This window comes from Pteropus medius, unplaced genomic scaffold, assembly GCF_902729225.1.
Source record: "Pteropus medius unplaced genomic scaffold, Ma_sr-lr_union100, whole genome shotgun sequence".
Taxonomy (NCBI): Eukaryota; Metazoa; Chordata; class Mammalia; order Chiroptera; family Pteropodidae; genus Pteropus; species Pteropus medius.
The window spans coordinates 9,784,933-9,800,799 of NW_024346062.1; the positions used below are offsets into that span (position 1 = coordinate 9,784,933).

At 34.0% G+C, this 15,867-nt stretch overlaps 1 protein-coding gene across 1 annotated transcript in view; it reads left to right on the forward strand.

Moving 5' to 3' along the window:
• Positions 1-15,867, forward strand: part of ADGRV1 (adhesion G protein-coupled receptor V1) — a 471,657-nt gene that overhangs the window by 81,979 nt on the left and 373,811 nt on the right. The window contains 9 exon segments of the mRNA XM_039875052.1: positions 1,506-1,635; positions 4,436-4,516; positions 5,761-5,900; positions 7,472-7,973; positions 7,976-8,080; positions 11,265-11,480; positions 12,905-13,120; positions 13,827-14,071; positions 15,271-15,452. Coding sequence (XP_039730986.1) covers positions 1,506-1,635; positions 4,436-4,516; positions 5,761-5,900; positions 7,472-7,973; positions 7,976-8,080; positions 11,265-11,480; positions 12,905-13,120; positions 13,827-14,071; positions 15,271-15,452 — 1,817 coding nt within the window.

A 15,867-nucleotide genomic window follows, 5' to 3' on the forward strand; every position in this document is an offset into this window, starting at 1 on the left:
AGAGGGTGTCAAAAGTAACTCCCTAATTCCTGACATAAGCAACTTATTTCTCTGTAGTTTAGTGCTGTGAAGAGGATTGTGGATAAGGCATAGATTTTAAGGGAACATCATTAATTTAAAATTCCGACAGAAATTATAAGAAAAATTTGAAATAGGTATTAATATTTAAGTCTGGATATCAGAGGTTAGAAATAGAAATTTGGGAGTTGGGAGTATATGAATGGTATTAAAAGCTTAGAGTATGATAGCCTTGAAGAGAGGGAGAGGGAAGAGGGAGAGACACTACAGAGAATCTGATGAACAGTAAGTTATAGAGGTCACAGGGGAATGTAAAAATTGGCAAAGAACACTAAAAAGGATGAACTGGAAAGGTAGTAAAAACAGGAGTATGTGATATCATGGAATACCAGAGAAGAACATGTATCCAGAAAAAGAAACGGCCAGTTATGTAAGATTTTGCTAAAGTCAAGTAAAATGGTTTTCTAAGACAGTCACATGTTATGTCTGTTAAGACTTGTAGAATTACTCCATTGATAGCTATACTACAGAGGAAGTTAATTACTTCCTTCACGAGCTAACTATATATCTTTTAAAACAATTGTTATTCTAATTGAATTATTTTATTACATACTTAACATTTCTTCTGGAATGTTCTTGATTCTAGAGCTAGAGATTTATCTTGGCTGTTTTTGAATCTAAAGTATCTAAAATGGTGCCATGCACATGCTACGTGTTTGATAAATATCGAAAAAGGTTAATAAATAAGTGGTTATGTGAATTGGTACTTGGGTTGCTCAGTTTAGCTTTAAGGTCATTAATAGCTCAACAAGATGATACATAGTTGTCCACATAAGCTAACACTAGAAAAATGTAAACAACTTTAAAATTTATGCTCATACGTTGAAGAGAAAATGCTTATATAAGAGATAACAGGAGAAAAAGGGCCTTAAGACTTTGAATTTAAATAACTGTTTTTCTTGTAGTATTCATACTTTTCCGATGGAAAAATCTGTATTCTGAATTGCAATTTCAGGTATAATCAAGGAAAGATTAAAGCCCAATGAACTGGTATTTATTATTGCTTGGAAAAATTCTCAGAATCAAAATGCTATTATTATGTGCTCAGTATTTAAATTGCTCAGTGATATAATTTGATTAGTTCAAAATATACTTGTTCAAGAGAATTTGGTGCATCTCATTGAATTAATTTATTAAGAATTTGCGGATGTCACCTATTCACATTTCTCATTTACTTGGCCTACATGTTTTACTCAGTAGGCAAATAAGAGAAATAAAAATGTTATCTGCATTGCTAGTTGGAGAATATTTATTTGGAATTTATATTGAACACTGTACATATCTACTTAAGTTTTTTCAATTTTATATTTTACTTATGTTCTTCTGTTTCAGTACTTATAATAAATTGGGACATAGTAAACACATTTTGCACATTTATATATGGAATAATTATAATCTAATAACTAAATCTTTTATTTGTATTTCAGAGTGTTGCTGATACCTTAGAATTTCAACCAGGAGAAAGATATAAATATATTTCTGTTAACATCACTGATAATTCTATCCCTGAATTGGAAAAGTCTTTTAAAGTTGAATTGTTAAACTTGGAGGGAGGAGGTAAGATTGGTGACTCAAAAATATCAAATATTTGCTTGTCCACACAGTATGATGATTGTAGATTCTTTTAAAGAAATGCATTCCTTTGAATTAATGGTACTATTTTTTTTAAGTGAGCAAATTAAGAGTTTTGGAAAAGAACAGCCTGAATGTTAATAATTGCTTAAGATATGTGGTGGACAATATCTGATGGATCGTTCCTTTTTTGGTAAAAAGAAAATTTCCATCTCTCAACATAAGTTTAGAATGTTAATGTTTAGAAGTTAATGTTCCACTCAGTTTTATTTACAAATTCTTTTTCCTGTGAGGTTTGATGAAATCTGAGTCAATATCTCTAATGTTTATTATAAGGACACCACCTACTGCAGTGTTTTTTCCCCTTTTTATTACCCATTGGTCTTTTCCTAAAGTAGATGTGCTTTTAGGATGAAGAGGTATACTGAATCACTAAATTAAAGTTGTCATTCATAGTCAGTGCCCCTAAAATCAACTCTCCCCGTTCTTCCTTTTTCCAATTTTTACAGTAGCTCCTTTAAAGCTATCTCCAGGTATAGCACAGGTAAAAACTAGTCCTTTTGGATAATCTATTATGAGGGATTATCAATGAAAGATGTCAACAATACTTTATCCTCAATTCTGATACTCAGAAAGCTCTGATTATCAAAGGTTTTTGAGTCAAAATTCATTTCATGGCCAAACTCATCTGCATTGAAGAGAGGCTACTTAAAATTTTTATTTATTCCACTTAGGTTGACTATTTATATATGTTTTTTTGCAGAAGTATTAAATGCGTTTGATTATTAGATGCTACTGAGGTATTATACGTGCTGTGTACCGTATCACCTTTATGCATGAAAGAAGTTGAGAGTTGGTATGACATTCATCAGGACATTTTCTTCCATTACAAAACCATTGTCATATGATCTTTATGTTTTGGTAAAGAAAGTCATAGTACTATATAAAGCATGCACGGAGAGAGATTGGGTAGGACAAAAATATTGTGTTTTAGGATGTAGTGAGACTTTGGGATAGGATTTCAGATTTCCCCCCAATTTTTTTCCCTGTGTTCCCAAAGCCCAGGCAAAAGCAAAGGAGGACAAGCCAGGGAAAGTATTAAACAACACCAGTTTCGTTGACTGCATAACAGTAAAAATATGCTGGAAAACCTGTTTGGTGGTGGCATGTAATAATACCTTTGCTTGTCATTTAGAGATGTCTTCAGATCCCCAAATCATTATTTTTATGACAGGACTTTGTTAATCCAAGGTCACTATAAATTATTTTAAAAGTTATTTGTATCATTTATAGCTAAAAATACTTAAGTAACTGAGAAAATGTTAGTGATCATTACCTAATATTGATTAATAAGGATCATCAAATATTCTTTAGAAATATTTGTGATCATAGTGATACTTGTGATTTTATGTAGAAATATCTTCCCATATCTCTACAATATGCATTGCCATGTATTAATTGGGCATGAGTACTGATTTAAAAACCAGTCTTGCAGTTTCTTAGTAAGTAATAGTGGCCGAGAATCTGGTTATCCTCCCGCCTCCCCACGTGAGTTGAGATTGAAGGTAAAGGGATTTAGACACTGGCCTCCACTCCTTGAATCATGGCCTTGGACTGCCTAAGAAGGGGAATAGTTTGTAGAGCTAAATTCTTCTGAGAGTCAAGGGAGCAACCCTTATTCCATACTCTTCTGTTTATAAAATTGATTCTAAATTACATAGCCACCTGAATAGATGCTTTATGTTAGCCAGAGTACATTAATGTTGAACTTCATCCCTCTTTCTTACAACTTGTGGATAAGCCATGCACTGGATATTTCCTGAAATCCATTTGCCTCTTAAATTTCTAAGACGATTTGAGGTTTTGTGTGCCATCAGTTTTTCATGCCTGGAATATCGCAGTCCTGTTGAAAGGAACAGAAGAGCAGAGCATGTCTGAAACTAGCATGCCGGTCAGGGGTGCCAGCAGAAACACATTCATGTGAATGTGGCCTTGTTTATCCTACTCCTCTTCTTTTCCATTGCCTTTCCTATCTTCTCTGTTCGCAAGCATTTGGCAAAATAGTGGTTGGGGGATAAGATGAATTGGAAGCGAAGGTAAAACCACTTCTTTTTATTATAGTCCTTATATCTTGCCAAAGTGCCTTATTTTTTGCAATGTTATTTATTTGATCTTTACAGCAGTTCTGTAAAAAGCCGCACCTATTATAGGTGAGAAAAGTGAGGTACCAAGAGGCTTAGTGACTTGCTGAAGGTTTTATAGCTCGTCATCTTTCACAGCCAGGGCTGAAGCAGAGATTTTGAGACTGCTTGCCCAGGGTTCTTTCCATAATGTCAGTTGCAAAAGGGTGATCAAGTCCAAGAATGGTAAATATGGTGGAAATTTGTGTGGCTAGAGGGAAATGTTAGATACATTTCCCTAATTTTGAATTAAGCACATGTTTACACACACACACACAAATATATGTTTTAAATATTAAAAATGTTAAAAGCAGTTTACATTGCTGTTTGAGTGAAAATTTAAAATGAAATTGGCAGAAATGGAAAATACCAATTACAGCTTACGTGGAGTATTTCCTGAAGCTATGAATGAAATTTTTGCAATTGGTAGCTTAACTAATGTTATACTTATAGCATTTAAAGTATTCTATTTTTTGTGCAAAAATACATATCATTGGGTGAATATTACTGTATTTTCCTCTCTACTGGATATTTTAAGAGCTCTCACTTTTCTCATTGTGTCAATGTGTGTTGTGTGGGTTATGTCTCTGTCTATCCTTGTAAAGTAACTGGACTCTTTAGGGTTGATGGCAGTGGTAGTGGTGATGGGGACATGGAATTCTTCCTTCCAACTGTTCACAAACGCGGTAAGCAGCGATTCCAAAGCCTTTATTTACTTTTCTACTTTTAATTTTTTTTAAGAGACAACAATACTGACGTTATTGATCCTACTATGTCCAGGTCCTTTGTATATTTAATCTCATTAATAATAACAGCAACTTTATGAAGTATTATTTGCTCCATGTTATACTCACCCAGCTAGGAAGTGATCAAGTCAGAATCAAGGCTTTGCCTGCCTCCAGTGCTCAGTCTCCTGTCTGTAGGAGGCTACTGCGCTTTCCTGACTCTAACTGTAATAGGAATTTTGTTCGCATATCATTTAGGACAGTGATTATTGAAAAACATTTTATATAGCTTTGAATACCTAAAAAGAGATGAATAGAACATTTATATTTTCATGTTACATGCATCCATGTGATTTTCTTTACAAGAAGAACCATGAGTCTTTAGATGTAGCATTTAATCAAAACAAATGAGAAAAAGTAATTAAGAAAATAAACTGGGAGAATAAGTTGCCAGTTAATGGGAGGGAATATTGAAAAGAGGATGCTTTTTGAAGTAGATTCATGTACAAAGATGATTCAGCTTTTTACCTCAAATATTTTTTCTTATTAGGAGAGAATATGTAGTATGCTTGTTTCTTAAGGGAGAACTCTTTCTAAACCTCAAATGCTCCTTCTTTACAATCTCAGGTTTTATATTTTAGTCTCAGACTTCTCAGGGTAAAAAATACTTCTTTAGATCTTTATGTCTTTTTAGTTATAAGATTGGACCATTTGGGACCAGGAAGGATAGATCTATAATATCATAATATAGTGAAAAATAGGCCTAGAATTAATGCACATTTGGAAAGCAAGAATCTATTCAGTCAGATTGACAAAAGTTGTAGGGAAGCTACTGTTTCATAAAGGTAAGAGTCATTTGGCTCATGTTCTTCTAAGGTCAGCAAAGGTCGTGGGAGACTTTCCTTATACACTCTGTGTGGAAGAATGTTCTCTTTCATAGAGAAGAAAAAGAAAAACTAGTTTTCCTTATTCATCTGCAAATGCTTATGCAGCACTTGTATATCATGTTGATGCCAAAGTAGAGAAAGGTCCTAAAAAGCATGAATATGTGTGGCAACCATTTGTGTCTGCCTTTCTTTCTGAAACAGATTAGAAGTACTCAATGAATGGCATAACTCTTTTCAAAACATTGTTCCCTGCCTTTTTCTTTGGTTTGTAAATTACTGATTAACATTTTCTTACTATTTGTTGAAACATTCATGCAGCCAGTCTAGGAGTGGCTTCGCAAATTCTAGTGACAATTGCCGCCTCTGACCATGCTCATGGTGTATTTGAATTTAGCCCCGAGTCACTCTTTGTCAGCGGAACTGAACCAGAAGATGGATACAGCACTGTTATATTAAATGTGAGTACATTTTCCCCTTCCAGTCCTAGATACTATTGTTCTTTCAAAACTGTTTTATTGTATTATGAAGGTGTGCTTTATGTTAGTTTTTTTCTATTAGGTAGAGAGGAATGAGCCTAGTGGCATAAACAATACAAATTGATAATTGAATAGTGATTTGGTGTTTGTCTTTATATTTAGTTTTGCAAATTCATCTTATGATTCTGAAGATTCCTGGCTCGGTAAGGAATGTAATGGAGCTGTTCCACATAGATTTTTATATTAATTAATTCAGATAGGCTGTGGTAACAATGTCTCCAAAATCTCAGTGGTTTGATACAACAGAGACTTGTTTGTCATGAGTGACAAACAAGTTGGCTATCATCACTTAGGGGTTGAGGATTATAGAGAACACATCTCCATAGGTGCTTGTATTTCCATGGAGGCGGGAGGCGTGGATGTGGAGAACTGCATACTTACTCACAGCTTCTTTCTGGAAGCAATTTATAGCATTTCCACTGACACGTCCTTGGCCAAAGCCAGTCACATGACTATGCTAATATTAACTGGTAGAGAATTGCAGTCCTGTCTTATTTCTCTTCCAGAAGGAAAGAAAATCCAAAATGTTTGTGAACAGTAATAATAACAACTGTATATGGTATGTGTGTTTGCATGCACACACATCTCTGTGTGTCTACTCTGCATTGTTCTACTAGGATTCTATTGTTAAATAACTCAGAGGAGCTAGAAGCTTGCTCAGCTTCCTGACTCTATACAAATGAACAAAGATCGCTCAGAACATTATCTCTTCTGTACTCGTCTAGCAGATCTTCAGTAAACTGGTGTGGAGTAAATTGAACAACTTTTGCAAGGATGACTAATTATTAAAAAAAGAAAATGTAGAAGAATTACAGGAAAGGATAAAGTTTTATAAAATTCCTGTGTCAAATTTTATTTTGGGTCGACATTTATATTTTAAGAATAAATAAAAATTACTTTAGTTGAGACTTATTTGGAGCATTTTTTAAAGCTTTTTATTCTTCTTAACATATTGACAAAAAGCTGTTTTTTCCTTTGAAGTATTTTATTATAATCTGTCGAAGAGGTCTTTTGGTGAATTTGTTTTTTATATTAAAGATAAAAGGAAATATAATTTGTTTTTAAAAAATGAGTTTTATGCTTCACTTTTCAGGAAAATATTACTCATATATTTCTTACAATGAAGTATATACCATCTTTGTAGTAAATGTAAAAATTTTCATGAATGCTTAAATGTAACAATTTTTTAATTACATTTGCTTTATTATATATATTTTAATTGCAGAAAAGATACAGCTATAGGTTAGTTACAAGCTAAAAATGCTCAATAAACCTCTTGTTTCAATGTAACAGTTTTTTTTTAAGTCGGGCTCTCTGAGGGTCTTCTAAAATGGGTACTATGTGGTCCCTGCCTTCAAGAATCTTCTATTTTTGAGAACAGCTTATATAAAATAAAATAAAAATTTAATATCCTCCTATCATTCTGTATTTACAAACATCTAAGTCAGTGGTTTTAATACTTCTTATAATACATTTTAATCAATGTTTTATAGATTATGAGAAGTCATGGAGCTCTGTCTCAAGTAACTTTGCTTTGGAGCATAGACTCTGATCCCGATGGCGATCTTGCCTTCACCTCTGGGAACATTACATTTGAAACTGGGCAAAAAAGCGCCAACATCACTGTGGAAATATTGCCAGATGAAGATCCAGAACTGGATAAGACATTCTCTGTGTCAATCCTCAGTGTCTCCAGTGGCTCTTTGGGAGTTAATACTAATGCCACATTAATAGTTTTGGCTAATGATGATCCTTTTGGGGTCTTCATCTTTTCTGAGCAAAACAGACTTGTTGAAGTTGAGGAAGCAACTCAGAATATCACACTGTCAATAATAAGGTTAAAAGGCCTCATGGGAAAAGTCATAGTCACATATGCAACATTGGATGATACGGAGAAAATGCCTTATTTTCCACCTAATTTAGCCAGGGCAACTCAAGGAACGGACTACATACCAGCCTCTGGATTTGCTCTTTTCAAAGTCAATCAGAGTGAGGCAAAATTACTATTTCAATTTTGGATGATGATGAACCAGAAAGATCAGAGTCTGTGTTTATTGAACTACTCAACTCTACTTTAATAGAGAAAGTACAGAATCGCCCAAGTAAGTAGCCATCCATTAGTGTGTTGTTGTTGTTGTTATAAGTAAGAATCCTGAAACAATAAATTAAGAATTTGGTATGATAGAAAAATCTATAAAAATAATAAGCTCTAAAAAATTTAGTAAGCTCTAAATTTGAAAGGATCATCTTACAAAAGTTTACAAGATTTAAATGGAAGTGCGGCACTTGAAAACATTAAATCATGTTTGAAAAATCTGTTATATTTCTAGACTAGATTTCCAGAAGTGTCTATGTAATCCAGTGTAACTGACCTCTAGGACAATTGTACCATATATTTTAGCTTCCGAACATTCTGGAATCAATCTGGAGAGTCCAAGGGCAGCCCTGGGAGCAAGAGCCTGAACCTGTCTCACCTAGATTTAATCTGGAAGATTCCTTAACCAACAGAGCTCTTTGTATCGGTTAAAAGCATATGGATCTAGCAACTGCATAAGAGCAGGGTAGAGGGCTATGTGGCAGTAAGAAATCCTGTGAATTTGTGGGTCACTGTGAGAGTTGAGAAGAAGGCACTGGTTGGGGATAAGAATGAGGAATGAGAAGTGACCCTCTTTAGGCAGACGATCTGGTATAGCAACTTCTATTGGAAAGTAGCAGCCATACTTCCTGGGGGTGTGGCTCCATGGCATTGTAGAGAGAGTATGGTAGAGAGTGGGGCTTGAGCTTGTGGAGCTGAAAGCAGTTATTGTGTTATATAGCTTGTTCATTAGTCACATCTTTCTAAGTGAACATATTACTATAGAAAGGTGGGAAGAATCTAGATTTCCTGGAATAAGGGAACAAGTAAAGGAAGAAAGATTGCTGATATTAATTTAAGATCAATTTAATATCAGTTTTAGGACAATATTTATATGAAAGCAAATGAAACCTTTTTAAGGAAACTGGAATTACATAATCTAAAGAGTAAGATTCGAAGATCTGCATGTTGACTGTCTTCTGCCATATCGATTAATGTTTCTTACAAGTAAATTTCTTCACCTTACTGTAACATCTGGATAGATATACTCTATAGTAAGCAACATTCTTGCCCACAGTATAGGTAATTGTAGTCCAAGGTTATAAAAGGAAATTTACTTTATAGGACAACAACTAACATTAAAATTTCGAATAACAGTCAAAGGTAAAATTCTCACACAATACTTCACCCCTTTTTTTCTTAGCAAGATTTAGAGTCAGTTAAAATAGCAAATAAACAATCTTATTAATTAATAATTATTTCAAGGAACTCACAGTTTTTTGAGTGAGATAGAAATAAAACCAGGAAGGAGTATCACATATAGCAGTTGCTAGGAGCTGTGGATGCTGCTGTCAGGTAACATGTTCCAGTGTATAATAATAAACTTGGACATAATCATTTTTTGCCCTACTTCCTATGTATAATGCAAAAATATTATGGTACTTAAATATAATATATGTGAAAATTAATACAGTGTCTGGTACATGATAAGCATTTCAGTAATGTGAACAGTTATTAATAAGATGGTATATGCAGAATATCAATATGCTGTGGAATGGGAGAAGCAATGGCATATGTTTTATGCTTGATATGTTCCTGGAACCATGCAACATACTTGGGGCAGTTCTGAATAAGCATAAGCTATAATGTAAAATAATTAAAGAACAATTAATTGCAAATCTGTGTGATATTGACTCAAATTTTAATAGACAAAATAAGGGTAGGACCTGGTAGAGTCTCTGTTCCTGTATTCTGAGTGTCATCAACTTTCAGGAGAGCAATACGAGAAGACTGGTGATCACCTGGGGAAGAGCATATGGCAGGATGAGCAATCGTGGAGTGATAAAGGTGTTATACATGGTTTGATGAGAAATTGTAGATAGGGAGCAAGGGATTAGACAAACTACCCTTATAGGATTCCTCTTGATTGTGTCCACCAGGTACTGGTATAATACTTTAGGTGACTCCCTCACATATTTATGTCTCGGATTCCTCATCTGCTAAGTTCTGACATGTTACCTACCACATAGAGATAGTGTGGGAATTAAATGAGTTGATATAAGAAAAGTGCTTAGAACAATGTGAGGTAAAGATTGCACGTTCAGAAAATGTCATCTGTTTCTATAACTCTATGTCACTGCCATTCTTTTCTAATTTAGTTAAATTTAATTGTGTTATATTGATTTATAGTTTGTGACTTTATGATATAATTTAGCATGATCTGGGCCTATATTATTGAAATTAAATGGTGTCGTTACTTGTTTTTAGATTAAATTGTCTGAAAATGTTAAAATTTACTTATTATTGCATACTTCCAAATACCACATTTGATAGAGAAATTCGAAATATGAACTCAAAATTGTTTACTTTTAATAAGAGTTTTTGGATGCTTAATTTATGTTAAAAGTTCGCTTTTTAAAATTGTTTTGGCAAGGGTGCTGGTTCAACTTGAACTTGGAAAATAAATGAGAGTTATTGAAAGGTCTTAAATGACTTCAAAATAAGCTTTGCTCTCTCGAAAACCAGTGGGAAGAGAGCCTTAAAAGTGCTGTGCACACTGTGTTACAGCAGCGTTGAGGTAACATTGAAGCTCTTTTCCAAATGAGACAGTTGAGTGACTGTTAACTAAGAAGCAGCAGGGAGGAACAGGGAGGACAATGAATCCGCCAGAGAGGCAGTAATTAAACTTAGAGTGTGATGATTTGCAGCTTATCTTGGAGGGCAGGACACTAAATTACTCAATTTTGTAACTGAAATGCTGTTTTTTAAAAGTGTTAAAAAAAACTTTTAACACTTTTAGCTGATAGCTAATTAGAAGATCATAATTCTGTAGGTTTCATCATTATCACTTATAATATTATGTGAAGTGGTGATTTATTATACTCTACTCATGTTTTGCCTTTCGACAAATTTCCAATACTTATTAAAATATCCCTGTAGCTTAACTATTTCTTGGCTAAGGATTCTATAATAAATATCCCTCTAGAATGTAAAACTACAAGAATAGAGACTTTGTGTTTAATTTACTTTCATATCCCCAGTCTAGATTAGTGCTGGTACATGGTAATCAACAAATATTATTTGATATAAAGAATAGAGAGAAAACACCAAATGATGATCCCATGTGGCTGAAGGACACTTGCTGAGGCTTCTTAATGACTTTTGGCCAGTTCTTAGAATTTTGATATATTCGATGTTCTTCCATCTTTTAGTTCCACATTCTCCATGCCTTGGGCCTAAGGTAGAAACCATTGCTCATCTAATTATCATTGCCAATGATGATGCATTTGGAACTCTTCAGCTCTCGGCAGCAGTTGTTCGAGTGGCAGAAAACCATGTTGGACCCATTATCAATGTGACTAGAACAGGAGGAGCATTTGCAGATGTTTCTGTGAAGTTTAAAGCTGTGCCAATAACTGCAATAGCTGGTGAGTAAAGAAATCTAAAACAGTGAAGTGTTTTAGAGGCAAATTTTATCCTTGATTAACAAAGCTACTCAAAGATGTAGTTAGAAAAATCAGCCAGAAAACAATACTACTCCTGCATCTTTTTAAAGGCACAAATCTAGAGCTTTTGTCATACGTTCATGACTCTGATTTCTGTAGAATTTATGAAAACTTAGCAGAATCATATATGAATTTAAAAACTAAGATGACCAAAATATGCACAAACCAATGAAAAGTAAACTACAGAAAACATTGTTAGGCTTTCTCTGTGTACCTTTTACTTTTTTGAAAGGGATTCATATGTAAATGAACTGAGAAATGCGGGATAAAATGTACAGCCATATGATTGCAGTGCTTGGCAACAGTTTTGTCTCTAGACTCATTTTTCTTGCTTGTTTATTTATGGAGAACATGGAAGAGGCAATTGTTAGCATTAATTATTTTATGTATAAGCAAAAATATTTCACTGCCAAGTGCAAACATTAGGAGACTGCCTTCTTTGGTGGTGCGGTTACAGCATCTAAAGAGAGATTTGCCTAAGAGCAACTCAGTTAGAATCTTTCTAGTATGCACTCAAAGGAACATGAGTGTGAATGGATGGGATAACAGGATTGGTTTTTGAAAAGGCAAATCATCTGGATGTGATACTTGCTTGAAAAGATAATGAACCATGCTCACCTAGTGGTGTGTTTGTGCGTGTGTGCACATACTCACATATTTGAGGTGGGTAGCCCAGAGGAATGCCTGACTGTCTCTAGAGGTCCTTAGACATTGACAGATGGTAAAGCTTGTTCTAGAAAATTAGCTCTCAGGCTTCACTGGAAGGCTCTCTCCTTTTCCCAACCACTGTTTGACGATAAACAAAGCCACCCTGATCATTATGCAGTAGCAGCTTTTAATCCAATTTGGTAAGAAAATTCACAGTTTCTGACTATAACATTGATGATACTGACATGCCCATATCTCGCAACATTATACTTTATCTCTCCATTGAGATCAGAATTCTAGTTCCTGTTCTTTGTCTTAAAAGTATCATACATGTTTTTTTCTTTTGTAGATAAGGGACTATCTTGCGGTAATGAATGACTATGTCTCTATCTCTAATCTCTGTCTCTATATCAGTATATATATGGCAAATAAAACAAATTATGTATACAATTTTCTAAAAATGAAGGAATGAACTTGAACACCTTCAGAAATCTTTTTCATTGTTTTGTGATATCAGGCCCATTTTTTTTTTTCCAGCAAAAGAGGTAAAATCTTGTTTAGAATATATTTAGTAAGTGTTCTCAAAAAAGTATTTTGAAATATATCTATAAAATTTGATGCATCATTATTTCCCTAGTATATGGAAAGTGTATCATATTTTGGAATAAGTCTTAGCATTTTCCTTTTTGTCTTTGTAGGTGAAGATTATAGTATAGCTTCATCAGATGTGGTCTTGCTAGAAGGAGAAGTCAGTAAAGCTGTGCCAATATATATCATTAATGACGTTTACCCTGAGCTTGAAGAATCTTTTCTTGTGCAACTGCTGAATGAAACAACAGGAGGAGCCAAACTAGGGGTGTTAACAGAGGCGATCATTATTATTGAGGCCTCTGATGACCCCTATGGATTATTTGGTAACCAGACTAGTTTATGTCTCTCATTTACTTGTCTGTATAGATCATATAGTTCTTTATTTTTAGAGATGCAGAATCAATTTGATTATGCTTTCTTTTTAACTTGCTATTACTGATAAATACAATGTCTGTCTATACTCATTGACAGTAGTTAGTGGTTATTTAAAAAAAAAAAATCAACCTATTAGCATACATATGGAAGTCACAAACTTTTAGACTTTTAGGTCAGATCTGGCCCCTAGATATGTTTTATGAATCTCAATTATTTAAAGGTTAATTTAATTTACAGAAATTTACACAAAAATATGGATTTCTGGGCTTTTTCAATAAGTAGGAAAATCTGGCAACACTGAGCCCTCTTTCCTGCATAGCTTCCATTGTGGGAGCAAAATAGCAACCTTTGGACCAGGCTTGCACTGTGCAGTTAGCCACAGAGCTCTCTAGACCCACTTCCTTCACAACCGGTTTATGCCTGACCCCTGTGGGCATCTGAGTTTGTGATTTCTGCTTCTATCATAATGAAAAATAATTTAGAAATGTTGGCAGACCTGACCAATTTGTATCACAGCATGTTACTCTGATTTTATGGGGTTTAACTACTTATATTGCTTAAGGGGATAAAAGCAACTGTAGGATGTCAGTTGGTTAGCTTTGTGTTGACTCAGTTTTATTTTGTATTTGAAATGAACTCTACTCTGCCCTTTAGGTTTTCAGATTACTAGACTTATTGTAGAGGAACCTGAGTTTAACTCAGTGAAGGTAAACCTGCCAATAATTCGAAATTCTGGGACACTCGGCAATGTTACTGTTCAGTGGGTTGCCACCATTAATGGACAGCTTGCTACTGGCGACCTGCGAGTTGTCTCAGGTAATGTGACCTTTGCCCCTGGGGAAACCATTCAAACCTTGTTGTTAGAGGTCCTGGCTGACGACGTTCCGGAGATTGAAGAGGTGAGAGGAATGGCTAGTATAGAATGACACTGTAAATCATACTTTGTCTTATAGTGACTAGAACAGATGGCTGTTATTGTGACTTTTATAGAGGATGTCAAATTATTTTTGCAAGAATGTTCAAAATATGGAAGTGTGAAAGTGATCCTTTCATAAAAACAAGACTATTTTAGAAGTAGGTCTTATACACCTACGAGTTTACAAGTGGAAGATTTTGTACAATTACATTGTATTTTTCAACATTTCGATTAAATGATTAAATTCATATACATCTGTCATAATTTTTCTACATTTTTCCATATCAACTTTTAATTTGTATCCAATCTCCCTTTTGGCTTGAAGATGGGCCAATCTTAATTTAGATTTTGATTTTTCACTAATTTATTCATTTATTCTTTAACAGTTTTGAGGATTTAGTATGTGACAAATACCATGCTAGATATGTCTGCCTGATACTTATTTTTCATGATGAAGCAGCAAGGTGGAAAATAAAAATAGAGTCTCAGTGGGAGAGTTGATTCATCACTAACACATATTGCCTGAAGATAATTTTATTTTATGAAATTTAAGTAGTATTAAAGCCTGCATCTCATAAAATTATATTTAATAGCATTTATTTTTGTAATGGTATCAAATTTTCATAGAAGGGAAGTCTATAAAATTTCATTTGAATGCTAATTATGTCATTATTCACTCCTAAAATGTTAGATATTAGTTAATACCTATAACATTTCTCTTTCCTTCTCTCTAAATTTAGGTGGCATTATGATATGATGTTTTTTAAGTTTGTCAGAGAATTTCCATTTAAGAGAATGTGGGAAATAAAGCATAATAGATTATTCATAAAACATATATGCAATGTTTTCTTTATAAAAACGTATAGGACATGAAAGTATATTATTGAAAACATAAACAAGGATCCTAAAATTGATTCACAGGATTATATAACTGAATATTAAGGAACTTGAACAGCCTGTATTTCTTATGTATAATCATGCAGTAATATTAAAAGTTAATTATAGATTATTCTGTTACATGTTGATTTTGTTAATGTAATGGGAGGGGTTTCTTTGAATCTGTTTATATTACATACCATTTTATTCCTGTATTTACATGGATATATTTGATTTTTTCCCTTGCATCTTTCTTCTAATTTGAGAACTGAGATTCTGTTAAAGAAATTTTCACTATATTTTTAGGTTATCCAAGTGCAACTGACTGATGCCTCTGGTGGAGGTACTATTGGGTTAGATCGAGTGGCAAATATTATTATTCCCGCCAATGATAATCCTTATGGTACAGTAGCCTTTGTTCAGTCGGTTTATCGTGTTCAAGAGCCTCTGGAGAGAAGTTCCTGTGCTAACATAACTGTCAGGAGAAGGTATATGAGATGGTTACTTGCGTCTGTGGGGGTGATGGGAATTGTGGGGTTGTGTGAAAGGATCTCTTGCACAATTAAATAATTTAAGTTTGGTGGTTTTTATATAATGTAAATTATTATAATTCGTTAAATGGATTATGCCTGTTAATATAAAGAGTTCATTATATTTATCCTACCTATTATTAGTGAAACGGATTATATATCATTGAGCTCTCTAACTGCAAAAATTTGTTGCTTTCATCTGTGACTGAGTTAGAACTTATATACAACTAACTTCTAAATTAAAGAACATTCAGATGCTGAAGTGGCTAATTTTCAGGTTCTATTTTTCTGCATTCCTTTTGTGAGGCAGCATACAGTTCACTGAGCTCCTTCAGAAATAGAAAATATGGGGTCTTGGGACCTTGTGTCAAGT